The 27,069-nt window shown below is 51.3% G+C and overlaps 1 protein-coding gene across 3 annotated transcripts in view; it reads right to left on the reverse strand.

Annotated features, from left to right (window-relative positions):
• Positions 1-7,970: 7,970 nt before the first annotated feature.
• The window catches only part of FZD3 (frizzled class receptor 3), a 43,597-nt gene continuing 24,498 nt past the window's right edge, over positions 7,971-27,069 (reverse strand). For 2 of the 3 annotated variants that reach the window (XM_078862740.1, XM_078862741.1), the window contains exons 3-8: positions 25,528-25,724; positions 16,132-16,255; positions 13,715-14,614; positions 13,339-13,490; positions 12,447-12,704; positions 7,971-11,689 (exon numbers count right to left, since the gene is read on the reverse strand). In XM_078862740.1, the coding sequence (XP_078718866.1) occupies positions 11,518-11,689; positions 12,447-12,704; positions 13,339-13,490; positions 13,715-14,614; positions 16,132-16,255; positions 25,528-25,724 (1,803 nt within the window). In that variant the 3' untranslated portion in view covers positions 7,971-11,517. The remainder of the gene's footprint in view (positions 11,690-12,446; positions 12,705-13,338; positions 13,491-13,714; positions 14,615-16,131; positions 16,256-25,527; positions 25,725-27,069) is intronic. The other variant, XM_078862742.1, reaches the window with a different exon arrangement.

Here is a 27,069-nt window from a genome sequence, read left to right on the forward strand (position 1 = left end):
GTTTTCTCCTACAACATCAGAGTGCAGCGCCACATTAAATACGAACTACAATGACAATAGTTTAAATTGATTTGAAGCATGTTTTATTTTCGGGGGGGGGGGGGGGCAGAGCTTTGTGACGTCATATTTGAGGGGGGGTCTGACTTTTTGTGACGCCGTGTGACGGGGGGGGGGGTCAAAAATCGTCCAAAATCGCGTGACGTCATTTATGGACGGCCCCTTACCCCTTGGTGGGAGCGGTAGTGTAGCGGTTAGCGCGCTGCGCTACGAACATAGAGACCCGGTCCTGGGCCTCCCCTAGGTCGACTCAGCCTCGAATAAGTCACCTGGTGCAGTGCGTAAAAACATCGCCACTGGAGAGACAAAGACGGCTGGGCGTGGTACTGGCCACCCACCCCCTCGTGTGCAAGTTCTGGCCTTCAAAGGTGCGCTCTAATAGCACTTGCCCCAACTGCCTGTTGAGGCTACACGGGGTATCTTTGTCTTTGTCTCCCCTTGGCTGGGGGGGGGAGGCCCCGCTGACAATCTTAAGAATCGAGGAGCTCTGCTGCCTCCGTGTGGCGAACCGTCTGAAGCGTTGGGGAGAGGCGAAGTGAGGACGACCACCACGACCACCACCTACCTACCAGGTGGCGAATGTTATTCGCGAGGTCGCGATGTTTGTGGAATATTAAACTCAAGTCACGGGGTGAACCCTCGAAGCAATGTTACACCCGGACCAAATGTGCACGACCATCGGCGGTGTTTGTAGCCACGTGCAAACGCTTACGCGCGCATCTCTCAATGCGGCCTTTTAAAAGAGTGACGTCACAAAGTGGGGGGGTGGGGGGGTGCCTCTTTTCCAAGACGTCTTGACCATTGTGGAAGAGAAGGCCTATTACATTTTCTCTAGAGTCTAGAGTCTAGAGCAGTGTTCTTCACTAGTTTTCGCGGGGGGAGGGTGGGGGGGTGGCACTGTGGCTGATCAAACATCGTCAGTGTAAGGGTCTTCACACATTTGACACCATTGCCGCGTTTGACAGCAGCACGAGGTATGTGGAGTGTTATCGCTTTTCTCTATTGTGGGGGCCGCACTAAAAGATCACAGTGAAGAACACTGCTCTCTCTCTCTCTCGAGAGAGAGACTCGCGGGGGTCCTTCCGCCAGGAGTGACGCGTGAGCAATTGCAGGGCTGCACCTTTACCTATCGACGGGGGAGAGTTTCGTCGTTCGGGATTCGTTGCATTCCTCATCTCCCTGCAATTGGGGAGGCGCCGCTGTGTCACCCACTCGCAGTGGTCTCCACAAGTGTGGCTTTCCGCTCGCTGGCAAACACATTGCTGGCCACGAGGGCCAAGAGGCGTTTGGTCGGTACCACTTGCGGTGGCAACTACTACCATGACTACCACGGCCAATCTCCACCATCGGCCAATGTTCACTGCAGCAGTCTGCACCAGAGGTCGCAAACGGGGTTTGATTCCTTACCCGTACCCGGCCGCACCAGGGTCGCAAACGGGTACCCGTACCCGGCCGTGCCCGTACCCTACCCGTACCTTCTGCCAGGAAGGTACGGGTAGGGTACGGGTAAGGGGCCGGGTACGGGTAGTGTACGGGTATCGGGTACCTGATTGCGACCTCTGGGATGAAGCCATGTTGCAGGCGCGGGTGGGTTGATTCTAGGAACTTGAATTGTGAGAAGAGACAAGACGTTGGGAAATGAGTGACAAACGGTTACTCACCAGTGACTCACGGTCTACCCGTACTCGGCCGCACCAGGGTCGCAAACGGGTACCCGTATCCCGTACCCGGCCGGGTACGGGTAGCCGGGTATCGGGTAGGGTACGGGTATCGGGTACCCGGTTTGCGACCTCTGGTCCTTACCATGGGCAGTGTTCAACATGGGCAGAAGCTGTTTTTTCTTTTTTAAACACCCTGATTATTTTCATATTCCTTAGACGTTTCATATCACGCATTTTGTTTACGACAAACTACGGTCACCCATGTTTAGCAACCTTTTTCTCATAATAAAGACGCAAACTTGGGCTTGCTATATCGTACAGGTTTGTGAACTCGCGATAAAACACTGAAAGAAAAGCATTGCTAGCATTTGCCACCGTGGGTTGTACTGCTATTTAATATGTTGGGTCCATGGCAAGGCGCACGACTAATCTTGGAAGCGGTAACTCCACTGTACTTTATGATGCCACTGAAACGGGTCGTGCTGCATCGAGGGCTTCATTTCTCATTCGAAGTTTTCCGGAACACTGCTTGGAGTAAGCGATAATTATCGGCGTAAGGCACTACCACCAGGTGGCGCACTTCATGTTTTAAATCTCGCTCAAATCTAAGCTGTTGGAAGTTAACTCAGCCCATCACCATCCCTTTCGGGGGTGGGAAGTCAACGGTGATTGTTCCTGTGGAGTGCCTCGCTCCCGGCAGAGGAATGTGGACATTTCCACCCCTGGCTCAGGGTTGTAAACATTTAAGCAAGAAGTCACTTTTTTTTTTAATGACTAAAAGGACAACTCGAGCGAGATGGATGTGACATGCTAAGATAATTTCCGGAGCGGTGTTCCGGATTTGTTCCGGCTGAAGGCCACAATATCACGGGTGCGGTCAGGAAATATTTAACACCAGGGTTGCAATCGCCATGACCTTTGAAAACAATTGATGAACAGCTTTGGTTTTCCTGCGCAAAATAACGGCGTGTTAAACATTTTAACATGAAGGGAAATTTAAATGATTCTGTATTTTTGCATAATTATTAAAGAAACGAGTTATTAAAATTATTGCATGGAAATGTCCACTGTGCATTTTATACTGAGAGAAGAGTACGTCTTGGCATGTCTGTCAATGGATAATAATACCGATTTTGTTATCTATAAAAACAAAAGCCTGCAATTTAAATATGAATGTCTTTTTACCCTGAAGTTCTGCCATTTATGCAGAAAAGTAATATTTATGAATGCTACCGTGCGATATTTACAGGATCTTTCAAAAGGGCACTCGTGATAATTACGAGTTTCCGCACGGCCAGAAGACGAGTTGTTAATTTTTTGTCAACTTCTAGACCAAGATGACCGATGCAAGTGCGGTGCAATCGATGGTGTGAAATCCTAACAAAAGGCCATCGATTGCACCAATATTGATGAAATATTGCATTGTTACTGCACCGTGCAATCAGGGGCACACTTCGGCTGCATCCCAGGCACACCCGTTGGAGCCGGATTCTAAATACGTATTGCAATCATTTCATCAGCGAGTGAGTTCGAGCCACATGACCACTTCAATAGTGTGTGCGTGTTGTGGAGAGCGGTGGCGCAGTGGTTAGCCCAAATAGCGCGAACGAATCCGGCGACTCGAGTTTAATGTCCCCCGCTCACGATCAATAACAGTGACGAAGATATGAAACGGTCCTGGGCCTCGCCTAGGTCGACTTGGCCTCAAACTAGTAACTGGTGCGGTGTGTGAACATCGGCACTGGGAAGACAAAGGCGGTCGGGTGTGGTGCTGGCCACCCACCTCTTTATGTAACGTCCCGGCCTTAATTGGTGCTCGTCATAAATGGCATTCCTACCGACAGCCTGTTGAAAACTATCAAGCATGGGAGAGACCTGTTAACTTCAAAAAGTCATCGTTGTCAACACGTGGCCTGGAATCTTGTCCAGGTGGTCTCCAGAGCCCGGAGGAACATTTCTTGCGGTGTTGTTGCAAATTCTCAGAAGTGTTCAATATTTTTTTAAAGCGCCCTGTATTTATGTGTGTGTGCAACATCGCCCGCTAGTGTAAAGCTTTTGAAGGACCCTCCATACAAAACAAGTCTTTGAGACTCAGCGATGAGGCTATCCTGGGTTCAACGTAACACACCACAACTCAGACCTCGCTGAGTGCGGTGAGCACTCATCGAATCACCGTTAACAACGGGATCATTTATACCCACTGCGTAATCCTCTCTGCTGATTGGAATGGCACACCCATCGACGGGTCGTGACTTGGGTCAGCTGCTTCAATTTCATTACTTCACAAGAAATTGTACTTGCCCAAAACGTGAAAGAACCTGCACATATACCGAGCGGAGCATGAAAGCATCCCACTGAAAAGTCTCAAATGTAACTAATAATAACTTGAACAAAAATAAAAGAAATAAAAAAACATCCAAGAACACGGAATCTTAGATTTTTTTCACTTTCATCTTCAACGCAGTTGAACAAAAACACAGCAAAACATGTGGATTCTCCATCCTGTTCCGTGTGGGATAGTGTGTTGCCCCCTCGCCCGCGTGGGCTTTCTCCTGCATGTGGACACTCATTTTTATTGGCTGATAACACCTTAATATATTGGGAATCGCAGAGCTTAATCAATAATCATTGGTAGGGCCGTGTGGCTGCTGCTTTTCCACTCGTCTGTGGTTCCTCCACGCTCCTCTGAGTCGCTCTCTCTTCGAGACTGAGCGAATATTGTGCAGCGTTCCAAGTTCAAATTATATTATAAAAAAAAAATAGTACATAATAGGCGACGTTCTGGACAAATGACCCTTCTTTTTTAAAGCTATATACAACGAGGGGCTGTTGCCCAAAATATTTCTCCGTTTATGGCCGATGTGCCCCCGACGAATGTGTTGAGATTGTTTTTTTCGGAGGCTACTTGGGCACCACTGCCAACGCAAACATCACCGAGTAATTTGGAAACGAACGAACCTTGATTTTGTTCAATTTAAACACTTACGGTTGATTTGGTAACACCAGGGTATGTTCCACTTAATTCAGCAGAATGCACTGGCATCGACATTATCATCAAGGGACTCTGTGATGAGCAAAGTAAAATGTGACATCCCGGCCTAAAAAACAACAGGAGACTTCAACCGAATGCAATTTAAACTTTTCCTGTAAGAACAAGACCCATGGACTCGACTTCCGTCCACGCACTCTCCTACCTCTCCCCTCTCATCTCACTCTACTCCCCTCCACGCACTCTCCTACCTCTCCCCTCTCATCTCACTCTACTCCCCTCCACGCACTCTCCTACCTCTCCCCTCTCATCTCACTCTACTCCCCTCCGCGCACTCTCCTACCTCTCCCCTCTCATCTCACTCTACTCCCCTCCACGCACTCTCCTACCTCTCCCCTCTCATCTCACTCTACTCCCCTCCACGCACTCTCCTACCTCTCCCCTCTCATCTCACTCTACTCCCCTCTGCGCACTCTCCTACCTCTCCCCTCTCATCTCACTCTACTCCCCTCCGCGCACTCTCCTACCTCTCCCCTCTCATCTCACTCTACTCCCCTCCGCGCACTCTCCTGCCTCTCCCCTCTCATCTCACTCTACTCCCCTCCGCGCACTCTCCTACCTCTCCCCTCTCATCTCACTCTACTCCCCTCCGCGCACTCTCCTGCCTCTCCCCTCTCATCTCACTCTACTCCCCTCCACGCACTCTCCTACCTCTCCCCTCTCATCTCACTCTACTCCCCTCCACGCACTCTCCTACCTCTCCCCTCTCATCTCACTCTACTCCCCTCCGCGCATTCTCCTACCTCTCCCCTCTCATCTCACTCTACTCCCCTCCACGCACTCTCCTACCTCTCCCCTCTCATCTCACTCTACTCCCCTCCACGCACTCTCCTACCTCTCCCCTCTCATCTCACTCTACTCCCCTCCGCGCACTCTCCTACCTCTCCCCTCTCATCTCACTCTACTCCCCTCCGCGCACTCTCCTGCCTCTCCCCTCTCATCTCACTCTACTCCCCTCCGCGCACTCTCCTACCTCTCCCCTCTCATCTCACTCTACTCCCCTCCGCGCACTCTCCTGCCTCTCCCCTCTCATCTCACTCTACTCCCCTCCGCGCACTCTCCTACCTCTCCCCTCTCATCTCACTCTACTCCCCTCCGCACACTCTCCTACCTCTCCCCTCCCATCTCACTCTACTCCCCTCCACGCACTCTCCTACCTCTCCCCTCTCATCTCACTCTACTCCCCTCCGCGCACTCTCCTACCTATGCCCTCTCATCTCACTCTACTCCCCTCCGCGCACTCTCCTACCTATGCCCTCTCATCTCACTCTACTCTCCTTCACGCACTCTCCTGCCTCTCCCCTCTCATCTCACTCTACTCCCCTCCACGCACTCTCCTACCTCTCCCCTCTCATCTCACTCTACTCCCCTCCACGCACTCTCCTACCTCTCCCCTCCCATCTCACTCTACTCCCCTCCGCGCACTCTCCTACCTCTCCCCTCCCATCTCACTCTACTCCCCTCCACGCACTCTCCTACCTCTCCCCTCCCATCTCACTCTACTCCCCTCCACGCACTCTCCTACCTCTCCCCTCTCATCTCACTCTACTCCCCTCCACGCACTCTCCTACCTCTCCCCTCCCATCTCACTCTACTCCCCTCCACGCACTCTGCTACCTCTCCCCTCCCATCTCACTCTACTCCCCTCCACGCACTCTCCTTACTCTCCCCTCCCATCTCACTCTACTCCCCTCCACGCACTCTCCTACCTCTCCCCTCCCATCTCACTCTACTCCCCTCCACGCACTCTCCTACCTCTCCCCTCCCATCTCACTCTACTCCCCTCCACGCACTCTCCTACCTCTCCCCTCCCATCTCACTCTACTCCCCTCCACGCACTCTCCTACCTCTCCCCTCCCATCTCACTCTACTCCCCTCCACGCACTCTCCTACCTCTCCCCTCCCATCTCACTCTACTCCCCTCCACGCACTCTCCTACCTCTCCCCTCCCATCTCACTCTACTCCCCTCCACGCACTCTCCTACCTCTCCCCTCCCATCTCACTCTACTCCCCTCCACGCACTCTGCTACCTCTCCCCTCTCATCTCACTCTACTCCCCTCCACGCACTCTCCTACCTCTCCCCTCCCATCTCACTCTACTCCCCTCCGCGCACTCTCCTACCTCTCCCCTCTCATCTCACTCTACTCCCCTTCACGCACTCTCCTACCTCTCCCCTCTCATCTCACTCTACTCCCCTCCACGCACTCTCCTACCTCTCCCCTCTCATCTCACTCTACTCCCCTCCACTCACTCTCCTGCCTCTCCCCTCTCATCTCACTCTACTCCCCTCCGCGCACTCTCCTACCTCTCCCCTCTCATCTCACTCTACTCCCCTTCACGCACTCTCCTACCTCTCCCCTCTCATCTCACTCTACTCCCCTCCACGCACTCTCCTACCTCTCCCCTCTCATCTCACTCTACTCCCCTCCACTCACTCTCCTGCCTCTCCCCTCTCATCTCACTCTACTCCCCTCCGCGCACTCTCCTACCTCTCCCCTCTCATCTCACTCTACTCCCCTTCACGCACTCTCCTACCTCTCCCCTCTCATCTCACTCTACTCCCCTCCACGCACTCTCCTACCTCTCCCCTCTCATCTCACTCTACTCCCCTCCACTCACTCTCCTGCCTCTCCCCTCTCATCTCACTCTACTCCCCTCCGCGCACTCTCCTACCTCTCCCCTCCCATCTCACTCTACTCCCCTCCACTCACTCTCCTGCCTCTCCCCTCTCATCTCACTCTACTCCCCTCCACGCACTCTGCTACCTCTCCCCTTTCATCTCGCTGTTACAGGACTCCCCTCCACGTGCTCTCCGACCCATCTTGTAATCTCACTCTACCGATTCATTTCCACAGCTGGGAGTTTATTCAAGTTAAACGCAAAAACAAAAAACAAATGAATGCGATAGAGAATTCAGAAAAATATTTCCCGACGAATGCCCATGGAGCTTTCCACGACTCGGCTGGCAGACGAGATCCAGTAGCAAGGCGTGTAACTCTCTCGCTGTTGACTGCGGTGAGGACATCAACTCGCACTGCACATTTAAATGACGGGTGGGCGAAAGCTGGATTCAAAATCCCAGGGATCGGCGCTCCGGGTCTTGCCACCGGTGAGAAATCGGCTCCCCCCTTGAAATGCAATAACAAAGACGTGGATGTCGCAGGTTTTTCGTATTCAAAGAACTCACACAACTGCCGTAAATTCAGGTATTACAACTTTTATGTTTTAAATCTAGTACAAACGGCCATACATACATACACATTCATTTACTACAGTGTCTCAACAGATGACGAAACCTTTGCAACAAGGATCCCCGTGTACAAAAGTCACATAGTAAACATCTCGTTTTAGTTTGCTTAACATATACAATTTTACAAATTAAGAGTTCCCAATTATTATATAAAAAAAGGCAACAGCCGTTTTTTTGGTCAAAAATCACGAATCGTATATACCACGTGGGTACACATCCCTCCCGACCGTTCACCGACATTCTCATAGTTTTCATCCACGATAAGCACGAACGTATATATATACACACATCTTACCCATTTATACATAGTACAACATTTAGTGCCAATATCAGACAAAAGCAAATCAATGAATGTCTTAATTTTTTAACGAATGTTTGTTACCATAACATGTATACATTCACGTGTGTGCGTGAGCTCAGTAGTAACAGAAATTCGAGACGGTTATGAAAACAAAAACGGAAATGTGATGTTATAGCTGTAAAAAAAAACCCAACAACTTTTATTCAGATGTCAAACATTCTCATAATTTACAGTCCATTTGTCAATTAATTGGGTTGATCTTGGGGGGATTTGTTGGACCACGTGGGTCAGAGAGGGCTGCTGAATTGGGAGTAGCCAGAACTAGTTCTGATATCACCTCGCCACCGATGTTTATCCAGGCCAGGAATCAAACTTAGCTCACCGAAATGACAACACAAGGGTGCAATGCACTGCGCCACAACTCAACCTCATCAAACACATTTACTTATATTCCACTTGTTATCCTATCTGAAGTTTCAGTAAAATTAAGTGTTTTAGAAAATTATGGTCAAATTGTTGTTTGACTTAGCAAATTAGTTTCAAAAATATTGCGAAGCAATAAAGTCATTCTAGATTTGAAGCTTTCGTGACTGCAGGGATTCATATTCTTAGGTTTTTTCGGTAAAGTCACGTAGGTAAAAAATTTAAATTAATAAAAGTAAAATAAAAATAAAATAAAAAATCACGACGTTTCGGAGGCAACACAAGCTTCCGTCTTCAGGTGGAACCGTCACAGCATTATTTATTTTATTTTACTTTTATTAATTTTAATTTTTTACCTACGTGACTTTACCGAAAAAACCTAAGAAAATAAAGTCATTATACAAATAGCATCCAGACAATTATTTAGCAAAGTTAATAGAAGGTATTTTGTAAATAGGCAAGTCATTTGAAGACCACCTTATAACATGTACAAAATAAAAGGGAACACGTTCTCTCCAAACTTTCTGGATGACAACAAACGTAAGTGTTGTATTGTAGTCCAAAGTATCCTCACACAATCTGTTCAATTTACATATGAATGCTTTTAAATCAATAAACATTTAACGTCAGCTGACCGGTATACATTGCCAACTGTGAGTCCCACCAACTAGCTGCACTTGAGAATCCAGTTGAGGGGTCTACGATACATTCCTGACCCGGGTGCTTTACAGAGTTTGTATCTTCTCCTGCTGGCAGAGAAAGACCTCGATGAGAAGAGGGAGCTCTAAAAAGCTCTAAAAGCTCCCTCCAGTTCCACACTGCCCACCAGGGATTATTTATCTGTCGTGCATAGCCCCTCCCAAACATGTACGCTCCCGGATTGGTTGAAGTGCGTCACGTGACCGCGAGCTTTCTGTCGTGCACGAATGCGCTGTCCAACCACGTTCCTACCTGCCCACTCCGAAGCAGAGGTCGCAAACGGGTTTTCATTCCTTACCCGTACCCGGCCGTACCAGGGTCGCAAACAGGTACCCATACCCGTCCGTACCCGTACCCTACCCGTACTCGGCCGGGTACGGGTATCGGGTACCTGATTGCGACCTCTGGGATGAAGCCATGTTGCAGGCGCGGGTGGGTTGATTCGAGGAACTTGAATTGTGAGAAGAGACAAGACGTTGGGAAATGAGTGACAAACAGTTACTCACCAGTGACTCATGGTCTACCCGTACCCGTACCCGGCTGCACCAGGGTCGCAAACGGGTACCCGTACCCGGCCGGGTACGGGTAGCCGGGTATCGGGTAGGGTACGGGTATCGGGTACCCGGTTGCGACCTCTGCTCCGAAGGAACGTGTTGGTCCACTCTTCCCACACTTTACCCCCCCCCCCCCGTCACCGGCCGATCGACCGGCTCTCCGTTTAAACTTGCTGGGCGGACAGAGAAGAAGGCAGGCCACCCTCTGGACGGCAAGCCTATTGTGCCATTACATCACCATGACAGCATCCCCCCCCCTGCCCCAGCATACAAATATTGAGAAGTTCAGAAGTTTATTTGTATAGCAAAGCCCCATTGACTTACGTAAAGGAACTCACATTTCTCAATAACAATGCAGCCTTAAAAGGAAATACAAATAATGGGCAACGTTTCAGACAATGGTCCTTCTTCATCACACATACATTTGAAAAAGGGCCACTCCCTGAAACGTCACCTGCTATATATTTTTCCTTTAAGGCCACGGGTGCTATTGACACGGAACGCGTTGAGATTTTTTGTCGCTGTTGATTGTGCTCATGCAACGCAGCAGCAGCAGCAACGAGTAGTTTGTTTAACATTGACCCCTACGGCTCTAATTCAAGGGGCGACTTCCCCAGTAGGCAAAATATTACATTCCATTAAACACGCACTAGGCCCAGGGTGTGTACACTGTACGTTAAGTTTGTTAATTTAAAAATATTTCTTTCAAAAATGGCCAACCATTTTACGTATAACTCTATCTCATAAAAGCATGAAACGTACCATGGTAATAAAACAAATGCATCAACTTTGCATGTAGTGTAAAAAAAAACTCCCCAGCATAAATACATTCATATTTTTCAGTTTTTCTTAATCAAAACATTTCTCACCATGAAAAATGGAATTATTGTCAGTTATACCTCGATGACGCAGATGGTGGCGTTTCCACTCGTACATAATTGGTACGGGCAGTATATCTATATCAGATGCATCGTCCATACGTACTGCTTAGCACTATTTCAACCCTTTAGTGCTTTTGCCAAATGACTTCTGGATGAGGGCCTCCCCCCCCCGTGCAGTATCGTGCGGGTTAACCGACCACAATTCGCCACGCTGGTCATTGTGGAGTGGTTGGCAACGCACCTTCACATTGGGAGCATAGTGCAGGTAAACGATGGCATTTGTCGCACTCTCCTCTGCTGACAAGTTAGGCCCGCGGCAGCCTACACCTGTTTCACGCGTGGCGGTCACCGCCCATTCCATCCAAGCGCTATCCAGCCTCGACCTCGCTTCGCGTCCAAGATTGGGGCGCGCTCCGGCCGTTTCGACCACGGGCAAACCATTTAGCCTGCGCGGTTTACAAAACGCCGTCCCAAACGCCCGCTCGCCAGGATGCGCGACTGTTAGTGCAACCATCTCCGCGCGGGACCTTTGTCCACATTCTGTTTACGTTTTTTCACACGTGGCGAAAAGACGGCGGCGGTGGCGACGACGATGACGACGTGGCACAGTCCTCACGGGGCAGAGCGGAGAGAGCGGAGGTCACGCGCTCGTGCTGTCCTGGTGGTGGTGGTGGTGCGGCGAGTTGGCGCCCAGAGTGATGTGCCTCGGCTGTCCCGGCAGCTCCCGGCTGTTGCTGTTGCTCTTGCAGCTGTTGTGCCGCGCGGGGGACGGGAGGACCGTCGCGCTACGCCTGCTGTTGGGCGTGTGCCTGCTGCAGCGGGCAAGAGAAACGCAGCACGCGTCACACCCAAGGAGCGTCACACCCAAGAAGGGTCGCGCTCTCGCCAACAACATTCGGCAAGCGCAGCGGTTTTTTGTTTAACGTGCCTGACTGGCTCCGCCAATGAGCACCTGTAGGGTCGAAACCGGTTACCAGGGTTTTGCTTGCTCGAACAAATTGCTTTGCAGCGGTGATTTGGCCGGGCGGTCGCGCGTTTGCCGCTTGTTGCAGAGGTTCGCGGTTGGTGCCCAGCGGCCTCCCTGGTTAATACTGAGGGTGCATTAACCTGGTCCGCTTCACAATGGAAGTTAAAGATCTCGTGACGCTATCAGAGAAAGCATAAGGCAGTGTCACGTTCCAAATTTGAAACATTGCCCACAAATGACTCACTAAGGAGAGCACATCGCCCCCTACTGTGACACTTCTGCACAACATAACTGTATGTACGCAGAACGTCTTTTCGCACCATACGTAGCCAACCACGCGAATCGGAGGCGCGAAAACACCGTGCGAAACGCTGCGCCCTCGCAATAGCCGCGCGCTACAACCCAGGTGTTATTATCACTCGCAGCGGTTATTCAAAACCTGCCCGCTGGTGGTGCAAGCGGCAGGCAAACCATCGACCGGGCCACCGCGCCTCCTTGACCGACTTCACTACGAAAATAAAACGGCGAACGTTGGCGCTCGCAACGCCGCGAACGTCGGGGGGGGGGGGGGGGGGGCGGGCGGAAGGGCCGGGGGAGCGAACCTGGCGTCGGGCGGCTTGCCGTGCTGCGTGCCGCTCACGCGGCTGTGCTGGCTGCTGGGCTTGCTGCTGCTGCCGCACAGCCCCGGTGGCGGCGGCTGTACCGTAGCAGCCTCCTCTAGCGCGTTGGAGGAGGAGGCGTGCGTGGACGTGCCCTGCGTCGAGGTGCCGCGGGACTTGCGTGGCGCGGACGCCAGCAGCGTCTGGGAGCAGACGTCGTGAGACTCCTCCAGCACCCGGCGGCTCTCGTTAACCACCGCCCTTGCGGGGTGGGAGGGCGGAGGGGATTGCATATTTTAGCACAAGCTTGCGTGGTTAATGCACACTTGATTCCTTTGCAATAGGTGTCTGTTTGGTGTTTGAACATCTTAACACCGACTGCATTATCGCGGGAAAGGGTAAAGCGGTAACAAGGGGTCCTGTAGATCAGTCGTTACTCTCAACCTTAATTGGCTACTGTAGTCCCCCCCCCCCTTTCCTGACCCAACATGCTTCCAAGATAACAAATGTATGAATAATGAACATCGATATTTTAACCAAATGTCCATCTTGTGAGGTATCCTAACTCGCTAGTAACTGCGCGACCATCATTTGGCCGTGCTCGTTGGTTAATCTTTAGAAACCGCATTGTTTCCAATCAAAGTGACCATATGGATTCATACATGATTATTCACCAATGACTCACGCGTGATATAATTTCACACATTTATAAATCAACTCACGTACCCCCTGGAACATTGCCACGTGGACCCAGGGGTAGGCGTACCCCCGGTCGAGAACCACTGCCGTAGATAATACGAATATAATCTGTTGTTACATTTGTTGTGCGAGCGTGGATAAGAGCGTGTGGGTGAACAGAGCCGACTGTCCAGATCGTGAGGCGGACGGCACTCACTGCTTGTGCCGTCGTCCCGACAGGAAGGCCGCCCATCCCAGACACGTCTTGCGGCTGCCGACCCAGAAGGCGGGCGGGATTCCGACGACGAGCGTGGTGAAGTACTTCACCAGGAAGAGCACGAGCGCCGGCCGCTGCTTCGGCTGGTTCGCCTGCGTCGCGGTCGACACAAGACGCGCCCAAACGTCACCGCGCGTTTCTGCGAGAGTCGATCGTCGTCAAGGCCGCTGGCGCAAACGGAACCACGCAAACGAGACGGGAAAATAAAACACAAATTCGCGAATCGGCTCAGGGCCGCGAAAGTCCATCGAATCGCTGGAGAGGAGAGCCAACGCCGCCGACGGTCAACGCGCCCGCCCTTACCCACCGCACCTACCTGGTAGGGGCACGGAATGCGGTACTCGGTGCAGCGATCGCGCAGCCACGTCGCCTCCCAGGCGGCGCGCGACGCCTGCTCGTACACGAGGCACGCCACGAGCGCCAGCTGCGGCACGAGGTAGAGCACGCTGAACACGCCGATGCGCACCATGAACTTGACGAGCTTCGTCTGGTTGCGCCCGTCGTGGCGCATCTCGAGGCGCACGCGGTTCAGCGACACGATGCCGGCGAGCAGCAGCGAGAGGCCCGCGGCGGCGCATGCGCCCAGCGGCGCCAGCACGAAGTAGCGCAGCGTCGTCACGTCGTAGAGGCCCGCGAAGCACACGCCACTCAGGTTGTCGCCCTCCACCTTGTTCAGCGCCAGCAGCGCCACCGTGAGCGCGGCCGGCGGGCCCCAGGCGAGCGCGTGGAACGCGGCCGCCCTCTTCTCGATGGCCTCGCGCCCCCACTTGAGGCCCGCGGCCAGGAACCACGTGATGGTGAGCACCACCCACCAGAGGGCGCCGGCCATCGCGGAGAAGTAGAGCAGCATGAAGACGGCGGTGCACGCCTTGTTGTTGCGCGAGCCCTGCGTGACAGTGGCGGCGGCGCCGGGCGCCAGCCCCGGCGCGTTGCAGGCGGCCGCGGAGTCGTCCAGGAGGAAGCCGACGAGGAAGGAGAGCGAGACGGCGACGTAGCAGGTCGCGTAGAAGATGATGGGCCGCTCCGGGTAGCGGAAGCGCTTGCGGTCGAGCAGGAAGGTGAGGAAGGTGAAGGTGGTGGCGACGAGGCACACGACGGACATGACGCCCACCAGGTAGCGCGTGAGCTCCAGCTCGCCGGAGCTGAAGTACATGTTGGGGCACGGCGGCGAGCAGTCCGGCACGCCCATGAACGAGTAGCCGAGCCCCGACGGGACCTGCGGGTTCACGCGGCGAGGGTCACGGGATTGCGGTGTGCGGGATCTGTCAAATCCTGCTAGCTCACTAGATTGGTTGGCATCCTATAGTTTAGTTTCTCTGTTCCCAATGACCTTTGCGAAGAAGTTACGAGGTCGAAACGAACAAAGCGGAATAGTAGCCAATGATGAAAATCGGCTCGTGCAGATGAGTGGACGGCTTTACAATTGGCCCGTATTACCACGGATGTTTGCACGGTTGCGCTGCTTGGAGTGCACACGTCTTTCCGGAGCACGCTGCTTGATGTCCGGCACGGGGTCTGACATTTCCAGTGGACGTGCGTGTGGGAACACACGTGTGGGAACACAGGCCGACCCGGGCTGTATTTGCCGTGGCAAAGCTCACGCGTCCTCTTTCCCCACAAGGTGGCAGCGTTAAAGAAGGTTTGGGTCCAAACGTAAAAAATTTCGCAAATTTTTTTTTTCATTTTTTTTTCTTTCTTCCGTCCGCAAGCCCTTGTGGTTGACAAGAGGGGGGGGGGGTGGCTCCGGCTTGCGCCAGTGCGCGAGTGTATGTACGCAAGTTGAACTTCTTTCGCACCGCACGTAGCCTACCGTGTTGATCGGAGGTGATCAGTTTGGGGGGCTCTGAGCATAAAACCCCCCCTCGCCAACCCACCTTCTAATTCATACAATCCTCGTATAGTATTGAGATACTAGAAATGTAAACAAATATGTGATGTAGTGAGATGACAGTAGATATTTACAAACCAAATTTAGCATATCATTTTTTTTAACTTGTTTTATTTTACCCGGTATGCAGCTCTTTTTTTAGAAGCTACCTGGCCCCAAATGACAGCTCAAACAAGTGGCTTGTCATGCGGAAATTAATAGTAGCCAAATACTCTAAAACGCACGTCGATTCTAAAAGTGGAGGGGAAAAGCCGGAGTACCCGGAGGAAAATCCACGCAACCTTGGGGAGAACATGCAAACTCCATTTACACAGGCCTCAGGGTCGGGATCGAACCCACAGCCTCCTGCATTCCAGGCAAGGGAGTTAACATCTTCTTGGTTCTTTCGGTAAAGTCACGTAGAAGGGAAATAATAAAATAATAAAACATAATAAAATAATTCTCACGACGTTTCGTCCACAACGCAAGCAGCCGTCCTCAGGTGAAGAACAGGTCTGTCGGAAAGACAGCGTCTGAATGGGCTGTTCTTCCGACAGACCTGTTCTTCACCTGAGGACGGCTGCTTGCGTTGTGGCCGAAACGTCGTGAGAATTATTGAATGTTTTATTTTTATTATTGTATTATTTCCCTTCTATGGGACTTTACCGAAAGAACCAAGAAGATGAATCCCTGCAGTCACGAAAGCTTCAAATCGGAGTTAACATCTTGCCACCGTGGAGCCCACAAAAGACAGGGCGACGACCCACTCCTGGTGACCAGGACAGCCTCGCACACCTCCCCCCCCATCCCCTCCCACCGCCACCACACGCACCCCCCCTCCCGGATCCACTGCCATTGGTACCGACCTTGAGCTCGCGCGGACACCAGAAGCCGTAGTCGCGCTGGGCCGAGTGCTGGATGGTCTGCGGCGTCGCGCCACTCGCCATCGGCCGCGGCGACATGGGGTAGGGCTCGTCGCACTCCTCCAGCCTGGACCACGGCAACGGCAGGCGTGCAATTAAGTTGTGGGCGCCACGGTGGTGAGATGTTTACTAGCTCGCCTGGTAGGCAGGTCGTAGGTTAGATCCCGACCCTGATGACGCATGTATATTGGGAGTTTGCGTGTATCTCTCTCTCTCTGTCCCCGTGGTCAAATGGATTTTTCTCCGGGTCCTCTGGTTTTTCTCTCCACGTTTAGAATCAACTCCTATAAATGTCCACGCGATAAGCCACTTTATTGAGCTATCATTTGTGGCCTGTTCCCTTCTGAAAAAAAGCTGCATAGCTCAGTGGGACTTACCTGGTAAAAAAAAAATTCTGATCTGTTTACCTTTCTGATACTTTGCACTCCTATCGTGTTTTTGTATTGCTTGTTGTTGTAACTTTCTTACCCGCCCCGACTGGACATCTGTGAAAAAGAGCTTTACACCTCATCGGATTTCTCCGGAAAAAATAAATATTCCGATTGTGATTTCTGAGAGCGATGCAAACGGCTCTGAGTTTCGGCTGCCTAATTTGAGCGGTGAATAAATGCAATTCCTAAATTTTAGACAGCAATAACAAGGAAACAGATACTCGTTGGTTCTTTCAATAAAGTCACAGGTATAAAATAAAGTAAAACACCATTTATTTTATTTTATACCTACGTGACTTTACCGAAAGAACCAAAGAGTACGGATTCCTGCAGTCACGATCTTTTGAGTGCGTGCGTGCGTATGTGTGTGTGACGAGGGGAGGGGGGGGCAAAGCGATTTCTGGGTGTGTCGGTTAAAATGTCAACACCTGAGCACGTAACTTCCTTTTGTAAAAGCAAATCTGAAGTGAAAATGTAAAGCCTCGGTAAGAGCATTCCATCAATCCACTCGCGAGCCACGTATCCCCGTGCGCTGGTAAACGGGCGATTTACGATTCGCGTGCCCGCTCCTATAGTAGCAATAATAAAGCCTTCAAACAGTTTCATTTCCGTTTCAAAATGAAATAATTTCACGCTGAGCAAATCCTGTGAAATCGCATTTATACAGAGGCATGCGCAGGAGGTGAATGTGATCAATTAAACTCTACTTTAATTAGAAAAATGAGGCACACGCGAGTCTCTGGGGAGGGGGGGGGAGTGGTGGGGGCACGAGTCAAACACTGCCAACGGACACCATTAGTCAGAGCGGATGTTTAGCGCCTCCCTGGTACCACGCTCTCGTTCGCGGCCTTAATTAGAAACCCAGCCGTGTGGAACGACAAAAAACTTCACTTTCACACGTCCCCCCTCCTCCTCCTCTTAGCCTCCCCCCCTCCCAGCCGGCTGTCTGTCCGCACGGCCGTCCGTTCGTGCGACCGTCTGCGTGACAATCCGTGCACCTGCCCGCTTGACACTCTGTCCCATCCATGTGTCCATCCGTTCGTCCATCCTTCCATGAGAGTCCATCTATCAATGTGATTATCCGTCCATGTGTCTGTCCGTCCGTACGTCCGGCATCGATGTGTCCGTCCGTATGTTCGTCCATTCGTGTGTCCATCCGTCTGTGTGTCTATCCGTCTGTATGTTTGTGTGTTCATCTATCGGTCCTTCCAGCTCTATAGAGCTCCCACGAGTGGAAGCCTTCACACAGCAGTATTATGAGCAAAACACTTGCAGGGGTGCACCCTTACCTCTTATCCTTCAATGGCAATTGTAAGTTGTGGACGTGTGAGCGAGTGAGGGCTGTGTGAAGCGGGCAGCAACACAAAGTGCTTGCCACAAATGAACCACAAATCAAGTTTGAACCGCAATACCTCGCTGATCTCGTCAAGGAGCAGAAACCATCATCACGCGAGCTCCGGTCATCCTCGCAGCAGCAGCGGCCCTTTGGTTAACCGTCAAACGAAAGGTGGTGGTATTTGTCGCACTCGTTACACACAAAGTGCTTGCCACAAATTAATCACAATACCCTTGCTGGTCTCGTCAAGAAGCTTGAAACATCACTCGAACCCCCGCCATCATCACAGCAGCGGATTTTTTCTTGCCATCGAACAAAGGCGGTCACCACGTCGCGCGCTTTCAGATGCGCTTCTGCGGCCTTCTGGAAAGGTCTACCTTCCGATATTGGGAAGCCACTGAAGCTATACACTTTTAAATCAAGATTGAAAACTCACTTCTTCAGAACTGCTTTTTGTGTTTAGGTTGTTGTCCTTCACCGGCACCTCCGATTAGCACGGTTGGCTACGTATGGTGCGAAAGAAGTTCAACATACATACGACTGCACATGCAGCACGGTGACACTCACCGTTCAGCTGGTAATAACACAAAATGTGAGGCAGTGTTTCTCACGAGCCTAATGGAGCAATTTTCACACGATAATGTTGCTTACAATAAAAGTGTACGTCCGCGCTGCTGCGGTTTAAGACACGTGGTGGAATGGTAAATGCGCAACCTTGCAAAATGCCATGCCCACATGCCCCTGCTGGTGACAGGGCCTCGACTAGTGATAGCTATAGAGTGTATTGTGGCCTGCTCTACCACGCTTGGCAGACGTGCGAGGACCCACTACACTTGACTCCACCACGCGCGACTTGCCGATCGACGCACTACAATGTACCCATTTATACCGCTTGGCGCAGAGAGGCGGAGGAGATCTAGAACCGTGCGTCACCGTGTCGACCGCTGCGCCAGGAGTTGGTACCAGCGACAAGTCCAGTGACTGCAAGTCCACATCAGCAGCAGCAGCATCCATGTTTTAAGATAGGCTGCAATAATTACCGGCGAAACGTCGTGCTCGATTCATAATGAAGGTTTTTTTTAACTCGAATTGTAAATGTTGTGGGTTTACTCTCCAACACACCGGTGTGCTGAACCAGTATCGAATTGGCACGTTCTGTTTACGTGACAAACCTTACCAATTGGCTGTGTTGGGTGGTGGCGCGTTTGACGACACATTTACTCTATATTTACGCGATCGAACAAAAAAACCCACCTTAAGTATGGATAATATTGGTCACGAAAGCCTCTGTGTTAAACTGAATATTGAGGAAATAAAGTTGTTTGCAACACACAAACTCGTTTGAAGCGTGTTGATGTTGCGTGAGCAACGACACACCCATTGGCTGGATGGTGTCATGTGACCGCCAATGCAAGAGGGCTGGGTGTTTTTTTTTAACGTGCGAGACTGAATGGATGTGTTTATTAGTGAGAAGGCTGCATCGTGCTATATTTATAAAGATAAAGAGCACGGACACCTTTGTTACTGGTGCTTATTAGCAACAATAAATAAATGCAAAGGGCCGAGTAGGCACTGTTCCTTGCCGATATCCCCTGCCAGGCTCCAAGGGGTGAGGTTGTCCAGGCGTGGTGGGAGGGCAGGGTTGGGCCTCCCCGCCTTGTACCGCGTTAATGATCGTAGATACAGGCGGCAATTAATTTTAATTGCTCAGTAACACGCAACCACATTGCAAACACAGAAGCGATGAAGTCGCCGTGTCCTACGTGAGACGTCGCGCCACATTTGAAGAACGCATCAAGTTTACATGAATGTACCAAGAGAATTGATATGAAAAGCCGATTACCGTAATCTCTTTCAACTGTATCTCATCTGCATCTCTACCATCAGCTCACTATGTCTATTTTTGTCCAGATTTCTCATCTCCCTGCATCTCAATCTATTTTCGATGCCTGTTCGCTCATCTGACTACAACTCTATCTGCCTTACATTGCTCTCATTTCCCTATATCCTGTCTAGATGTCTTCTCTCATCTTAACTAAATCTCTCTTATCTTTGTCGACACTTCTCGAACCTCTGTTCTACGTGGCTACTCTTTGCTGTGCCGCGGTGGTGAGATATCAACTCCCTCGCCTGGTATACAGGAGGTCGGGGGTCGATCCCGACCCTGACGCATGCATGTTCGGATTTTGCAAGTCCACCTTGTGGTCGGGTGGATTTTTCTCCGGATCCTCCGATTTTTCCCTCAACATTTAGAATCAACGTGCGTTTAGAGCATTTGGCTGCTATACATTTCCACGTGATAAGCCACTTCGTTGGAGCTATCATTTGTGGCCAGGTCGCTTCTGAAACAACTCTATAGCTCAGTGGGCCTTACCTGACAAAATAAAACAAGTTTAGTTAAAAAAATTATTGCTAAGTTTAGTTTGTAAATATCTACTGTCATCTCACTACATCTCACATATTTGTTTACATTTCTAGTATCTCAATACTATACGAGGATTGTATGAATTAAAAGGTGGGTTGGCGGGGGGGGGTTATGCTCAGAACCCCCCAAACGGACCACCTCCGATCAACACGGTAGGCTCCGTGCGGTGCGAAAGAAGTTCAACTTGCGTACATACACTCGCGCACTCACGCAAGCCGGAGCCCCCCCCCCCCCACCTCTTTGTCAACCACAAGGGCTTGCGGACAGAGGCAAGGAAAAAATGTAGCGTTGAGGAAGATTTTTTTGCGTGGCTTGTCAACTGTGTCAAAGCAACAGCAAACAAAACACCTGGCATTCTTACGCCTCTTAACGACGGCTAATCCGCTCGCTCGCTCGCTCACTCCTTCCTGGCCAGGAGAGACGGCCTGAAACCGTCATCGTCGCCGTTGTTGATGTTGTTGTTGTCGAAAAGAGAACCGGTCTCGCATCTGTTAATTTGCCGAGTGTCTGCGATGACAAAGAGGCTAAAGGAAATCAACACGGAAGAGCATCGGCTGTTACAACACATCAGCTGCGGCATGCGATTGAGGTGATGTTCAAAAATGTTATCGCTAACTCCGAGCCCAAACCCTCCAACTGAGATATTTCACGGTCCTGACTCCGCATGAACAATTCCGCCTGGACACATGGTGTGATGACGGTAAGCACACTTGGGCCTGCATGTATGTATGTATGTTTCACTTCTTTCGCGCCGTACGCAAGCCAACCACGCTAATCCGCATACCGGAGATGGCTGCGTCAAATCCATCAGATCTCCCGGCACGGCAGTTGAAACGAGTTTCTTAATTCCTCCCACTTCTTTGTACGTACCAGTTGGGCGATTGGCAGCTGGCATGCGGTGAGGTAAAGTTATTGTAACGTTGTGACCTGCCCCTACTGAACATCTGTGAAAAAGAGCTTTGTAGCTCATCGGATTCCTCCAGTATAAAAACAATATTCTAATTCTGATTCCGTGCGTAATACTCCCAACATCTGGCCGGCAAAGAAGAGTAGGCCCATTACCCTCCACAAGTGCTCTCTTGATCTCTCCCTTAAGTAGAGGCAGGCCCGTCCGTCAGTGGTGGGGTGAGCGAGAAATTGCGGGGCTGCACTTTTACCTTTTTTGTTTCGTTTAAACCTTACGCCCAATGTGTACATGTAGTTTATCAACCCTGCTCAAACTACCGTCTAATTAGATTTCGTACATAATGGATGGATCCCTTTCAGGCCAACCCGGTATATTTTTTGCACTCAACACCAACTTGTTACGACAACCAGACGTTGAAGGGTTCTGTGTTATCTTTTCCCTCCCCAGACCTGCTCCGCCCTGACACCTATGCACACGTCTGGAAAGTTTCACCATCTTAGAGAAAGAGAAAAACAATCCAGACGACTGAACTCCTTGGAGGGCACGCGTTTTAAAAAGACGCACGGTCCGAACGCCGGGGGCAAACGCGGCACCTGGCGCAAGCTGGGCTCCGTGCGCAAGCCCGGGAGATGATCACTCGCAGGCCCCCGCAGCTTATTCAGCAGAGTAACGACGGTTCTGAGCCAAGCAGAGTGGTCAGGCTGGCACCGAGACCGACAGCCGCGCAAGTGCCACTTTCAGCAAAATAAAAAAACGCACAGCGTGCGGCGTCTCGCCAACAACACAGTCTCATCGGATCGAGGAGGCTAAGGAGGCTTGAGAGCCCAGTGAGTAACTTGGATGGGTGACCACCGCCAGGGCTTGCCAGGTGTTGTAGGCGCGGGGCTCTTGATGCGTGGCCAGGAGATGGCAGTGCCGGGTGTCACCAGCCCGTGCAAGTGGTTTGGCCAAAAAACACTCGTTTGTGAAAATGTCCCATCGTCCAAAACGACGTAGGAGGCTTCTGTTGTGGAGCAGCAAGTGCTCTCCTGGGTCAAGTACCAGCCAATGTTAGCAGTGAGGTGCGAAGCGATGACGCAGTGGTGGGCACACCGCACTTTGAATCCAGCTACTCGAGTTCGATTCCCAGCCACGATGAACGTCAGTGGTGAACGACATCTGAACAGGTCCTAGGCAGCCTCTCCAGCAAACCACACAGACTAAAGTGATGAAGTGTGGTCACACAACCAGCCAGACTGACACAGCATTTCCGGAGGCTTTCATCAAGGGACTGAAATTATAATGATTCATTATTAAATGGTAAAAGATGAAGGTGCAGACCCTGCAATTGCTTGCTCGCTCGACTGCTGGCAGAGAGGCCTCCACTAGGAGGGAGGCTCAACAAAACCCTCTCGGAAGGTATCTTGTTTCGATTTAAAGCTTTCGTGACTGCAGGGATTCATCTTCTTGGTTCTTTCGGTAAAGTCACGTAGAAGGGAAATAATAAAATAATAAAACATAATAAAATACAATTCTCACTGTGAGAATTATTATTTATCTTTTCCCTTCTACGTGACTTTACCGAAAGAACCAAGAAGAAGGTATCTTGTCCCAATATTCCGCGCTGGCCAGCGTTAAGCACCACTCAAACCAAACGCAGACCTGCCTATCGACCAACTGCGGTCAGCCCATTTATACTGCGGGGTGGATGGAGGCAGTGGGGAGGGGGGAACGATTCAAGAAACTTGCCCCATTGTTTGGACTGACACGCCTCAAGACGCAATCGATCCCAACCCTGACGCCTGTTGTATGTTTGGAGTTTGCGTGTCTCTCTCTCTCTCTCTCCCCGTGGTCGCATGGACTTTTCTCCGGGTCCTCCGGTTTTTCCCTCCACTGTTAGAATCAACGTGCGTATCGGGTATTTGGCTCCTATAAATGTCCACGCGATAAGCCACTTCCGTTGAGCTATCATGTGGCCTGTTCCCTTCTGAAAAACAGCTGCTCAGTGGGCTTTACCTGGTAAAATAAAAAAAAGTTTAATATTTTAGTTCAGAATTGGCAGCCAACTGATTGGGCACATCCAGCATTCCACCACAGCAGCAGCATCCTGGTTTATTAAAACCAGGGCAGCCTCCACAAATGTTCCAATGGAATGTCGCCGCAGTGACCTCAAGCGCTTAAGATATCCGTCCTCCGCCGCCGCCTCCGCCGCTTCAGCGACGCGCCGTAAATAACGGGACGGTTTCAGCCCGTGCAAGGAACGCGAGCACACGCGCGTGCGTCCGATCGATCGGCGCAAGTAAATAAATAAACAACCTACGGGCGGTCGCGCGCACGCAGGAGAGAGAATTCGGTGGTGTCGTCAACATGTCCCGCGCCAACAGCGCGCGGGGCATGATTAACCGTGGCCGCCTGGCAAATATTTAATAGAGAGTCTGGAGGGCTCAGACCGTGGCACTGATCTAGGAGAAGAATCCGTTAATGGATGACCGCAGTTCCTCTCGCTAACACCACGCAGGCCACGGGCCCGCGAGAAACACACAAGGGGGGGGGGGCGGTGTTTGAGATACGCCGAGAATCAGCTCGGCAAAAAGACCGCGACCTCCAACCCGAAACAACGGTGCCCCCATTTTGGGAGAACGAGCGATGAAAAGATCATTGCTCGCCATGGGAAACCGACGAGGATTGCGGGCAGTAAACGAGCTCTAAACCGCCAAATCGAGCTTCCCCGCATAGACGACCATGCAATAAAAATAGCCAAGTGGGCCGTCAGCAGAGGCTCAGCCGTTGCTGTGCGTGAACGGGGTGCCAAGGGCGGCGACGCTGCGCCATCTGCGACTTCGCCTTGAAACGAGCGTTCGAGTCGCGCATTCCTGGCGCTGTAAAATAAATTGACTCCAAACGACGCGGAATTGACCCCAAGAAGTTGGGTTCACTGGCGAAGCTGAAACGGCCCTTCATCAGCGGCCGGTGTTAGGCAATGCCTTCGAGCCACGTAGCAGCGGATATTCTTGTTGGGAGTGGGACGCGTGAAGGCTTAATGTGCTGTGCCCGAACGCTCCATTTCAAGTGACGTTGAGGGATCGAAACACGCAAGACGATGACAAAAACTCCAAGTTCCTGAATGTCGCTGGTCTATTATAAACAGTTTGTCGCCCCATGTGGGTAAACATTGCACAGCATGCAGTGTTTACTCGCCGTCAGTAAATCAAGTCGGGTATTCTAAACCACGTAAAGCAAATTGAAATTTCCAAACCCCTCTTTCACGAGTTGCAGGGGGGGGGGGGTGTGCATAACTTGAAGTGAAAGATGGGGGTTTAAAATTCCCAGTTATAAATCTGGCCTCGCCCGGCACTGACAGCTAAGTCAGCCGTTTCCAACTGCAAAAAATGCGTGGGACGATGCACATCTTGCAGCACTCCCCCTGTGATGAGAATTCCACATTCCTTGTGGCAGGTGTGATGATTTTAGGAACGTCGGGGGTCAAAAAGTTGTTCAGTGGAAAGAGACGAATATGAGCAGGATGCGGTAGTTTCTTTTCGTTTTTACAAATGCGACTGAGATCATGCATAGCAACACAACGGTGATCCTAAAGAAAAGTTATCAATCAGCGCGCATCACCCGCGAACACGCGCATCACAAGCGTGGGCACCAACAAATATTTGTTTTGCTTATTTAGTCAAAGTGTTTCTGCACCAACGATCATCAAGTGGCATTCATCTCCATTCACGGTGGTGGAAATTCCACATTCCTATGACACGACAGTCACCCTGTAGGACAACCGCCGTTGATATCGCAAAAAAGCGGTACTCGCTTGGCGGGGGCCTTCGTTTTAATAGTAAAAAAATTGACCCGTAAAAACAAAGTTTTTCACTATAAATCCTTTATATGCGTGGCGGCTAGAGTCCTCTCGTCCTCTGGCTTGAGATGGCTGCCACGTATGGGTCAGATGATTGCCTGCCACCATTAAGCAATTGGTAATTAAATATAATTTATTTTTTCCTAAAAAGTGTAAGATTTTTTAAAAAAAATTTCACGAAAATAAATTGTCACGCACAACGAGTCTGTGTGCAAAATGTCAGCTCGATTGGATCACGGGAAGTGGGTTAAAAAACGACCGAAAGATTTGAACGGTCGTAAGCGCGCAAGCAAACAAGCAAGTGAACTTAATATAAAGGATTTAAAAAAATAGTTGAATGCGGTAGCGCGGCATGCAGGAGGCAGGGAGACGGACGGAGACAGACGGACGGACGGCCCTCACCTGCCACAGTCCATCTCGTCGGGCCAGGGGATGCCGAAGACCTCGCGCAGCTCGGCGCAGGAGTCCCGCACGCGGCCGCAGAGCGAGCGGCACGGGGGCACCACGCGGCCCGGCGGCGCGCACGCCGGCGCGAACATCGCGCACAGGAAGGTGCGCGCCTCCGGAGAGCACTCCAGCTTGAGCAGCGGGTGGAACGGCTGCACGCGGCAGGAGAGGGGGGGGGGGTCACGGGGTCACAAGGACCAAGGGTAATCAGGACACGGGTAGGGTGGGCAACGGCAGATAAAAAAAAATATTTTCTATTTTATCAGGTAAGGCCCACTGAGCTGTACAGCTCTTTTTCAGAAGCGACCTGGCCACAAATGAAAGCTCAACGGAGTTTCTTATCACGTGGAAATGTACAGCAGCCAGATACTCTAAACGTATGTTAATTCTAAATGTGGAGGAAAAAAACCAGAGGACCCGGAGAAAAGATCCACACGACCACAGAGAGAACACGCACACTCCTAAATATACAGCAGGCGTCAGGGTCGGGATCGAACCCACGACCTCCTGCACATCAGGCTATGGAATTAACATATCGCCACCGTGGTGCCCCAACTTATTTTTTTATCGTAGGATTTTGGTGGGGGCATCCGTGGAGACCGAGCCGTGACGACGACGGCGACAATCGGCGTTCGATTTGTGGCCACGGCTAACGTCGTTCCTGATGCGGTCGCAGGTCACCCCTTCACCGACCCGCGATGGTGACTGAGTGGGGTCACACACAAACCCCCGATAACTCATACGTCACGCGGAGACCTTAATCCAGCAGCGGATTGACAAAAAAGGGGCTGTACAGTTGCGTGAATGTGTTCTTGAAGTCACAACCAGGAAGCGGCAGCGTCTATTACAGTGAAGTAATGCGAGGTACACAGTGAAGATGATTGGGGAATGCTGTCGGCAGGTCCTATTGTCTGCATTTATCCTAAGACTAGAAGCAAAGATGAATCAGGATGGGTGATGCACACGTGGGAGATTGCTTCGGGGATAATTCCAGTGGCGTCAAAACCACGGATTACCGTGGATGAAAGGACGAATTTACAGCGACTCTATGGTTACTCCTCTTATCCGGATAATGGGAAGCATGGACCTGTAGATTATTAGAGGTGTTGGGATCAATTTGGGGCACGGATAATAAGAACAGCGGGTACCAGTCGGGTATACAACTGGCATTTTCATCATCATTGCTCAACAGTGTACACCTACACATTATACGATTGGACCGTTTATGATGCCAGGCCCTGCCGCAAGAGGTCTGCGCGAAGCCGCCGCAAGGGAGGTTGCCAAAAAAATTCCAACAACCGAGAGCGGGCGATGGGCGCGCGCGCGCCCGCATTTTATTTAAAGCTGCCCCACAGCGGGGAGGCCGGCTCAAGAGAGCGAGCACACGCTGGGCAGACGACGTCTTCGCTGCCGTGTCACAGACCGAGTGGCGACAACGGTGGCGGCACAGTGCGGTGGGGGGGTTGTGGTGCAGCAGGGCTGGGTGACTCCCGGGTC

This window comes from Lampetra fluviatilis, chromosome 14 (assembly GCF_964198595.1).
Source record: "Lampetra fluviatilis chromosome 14, kcLamFluv1.1, whole genome shotgun sequence".
Taxonomy (NCBI): domain Eukaryota; kingdom Metazoa; phylum Chordata; class Hyperoartia; order Petromyzontiformes; family Petromyzontidae; genus Lampetra; species Lampetra fluviatilis.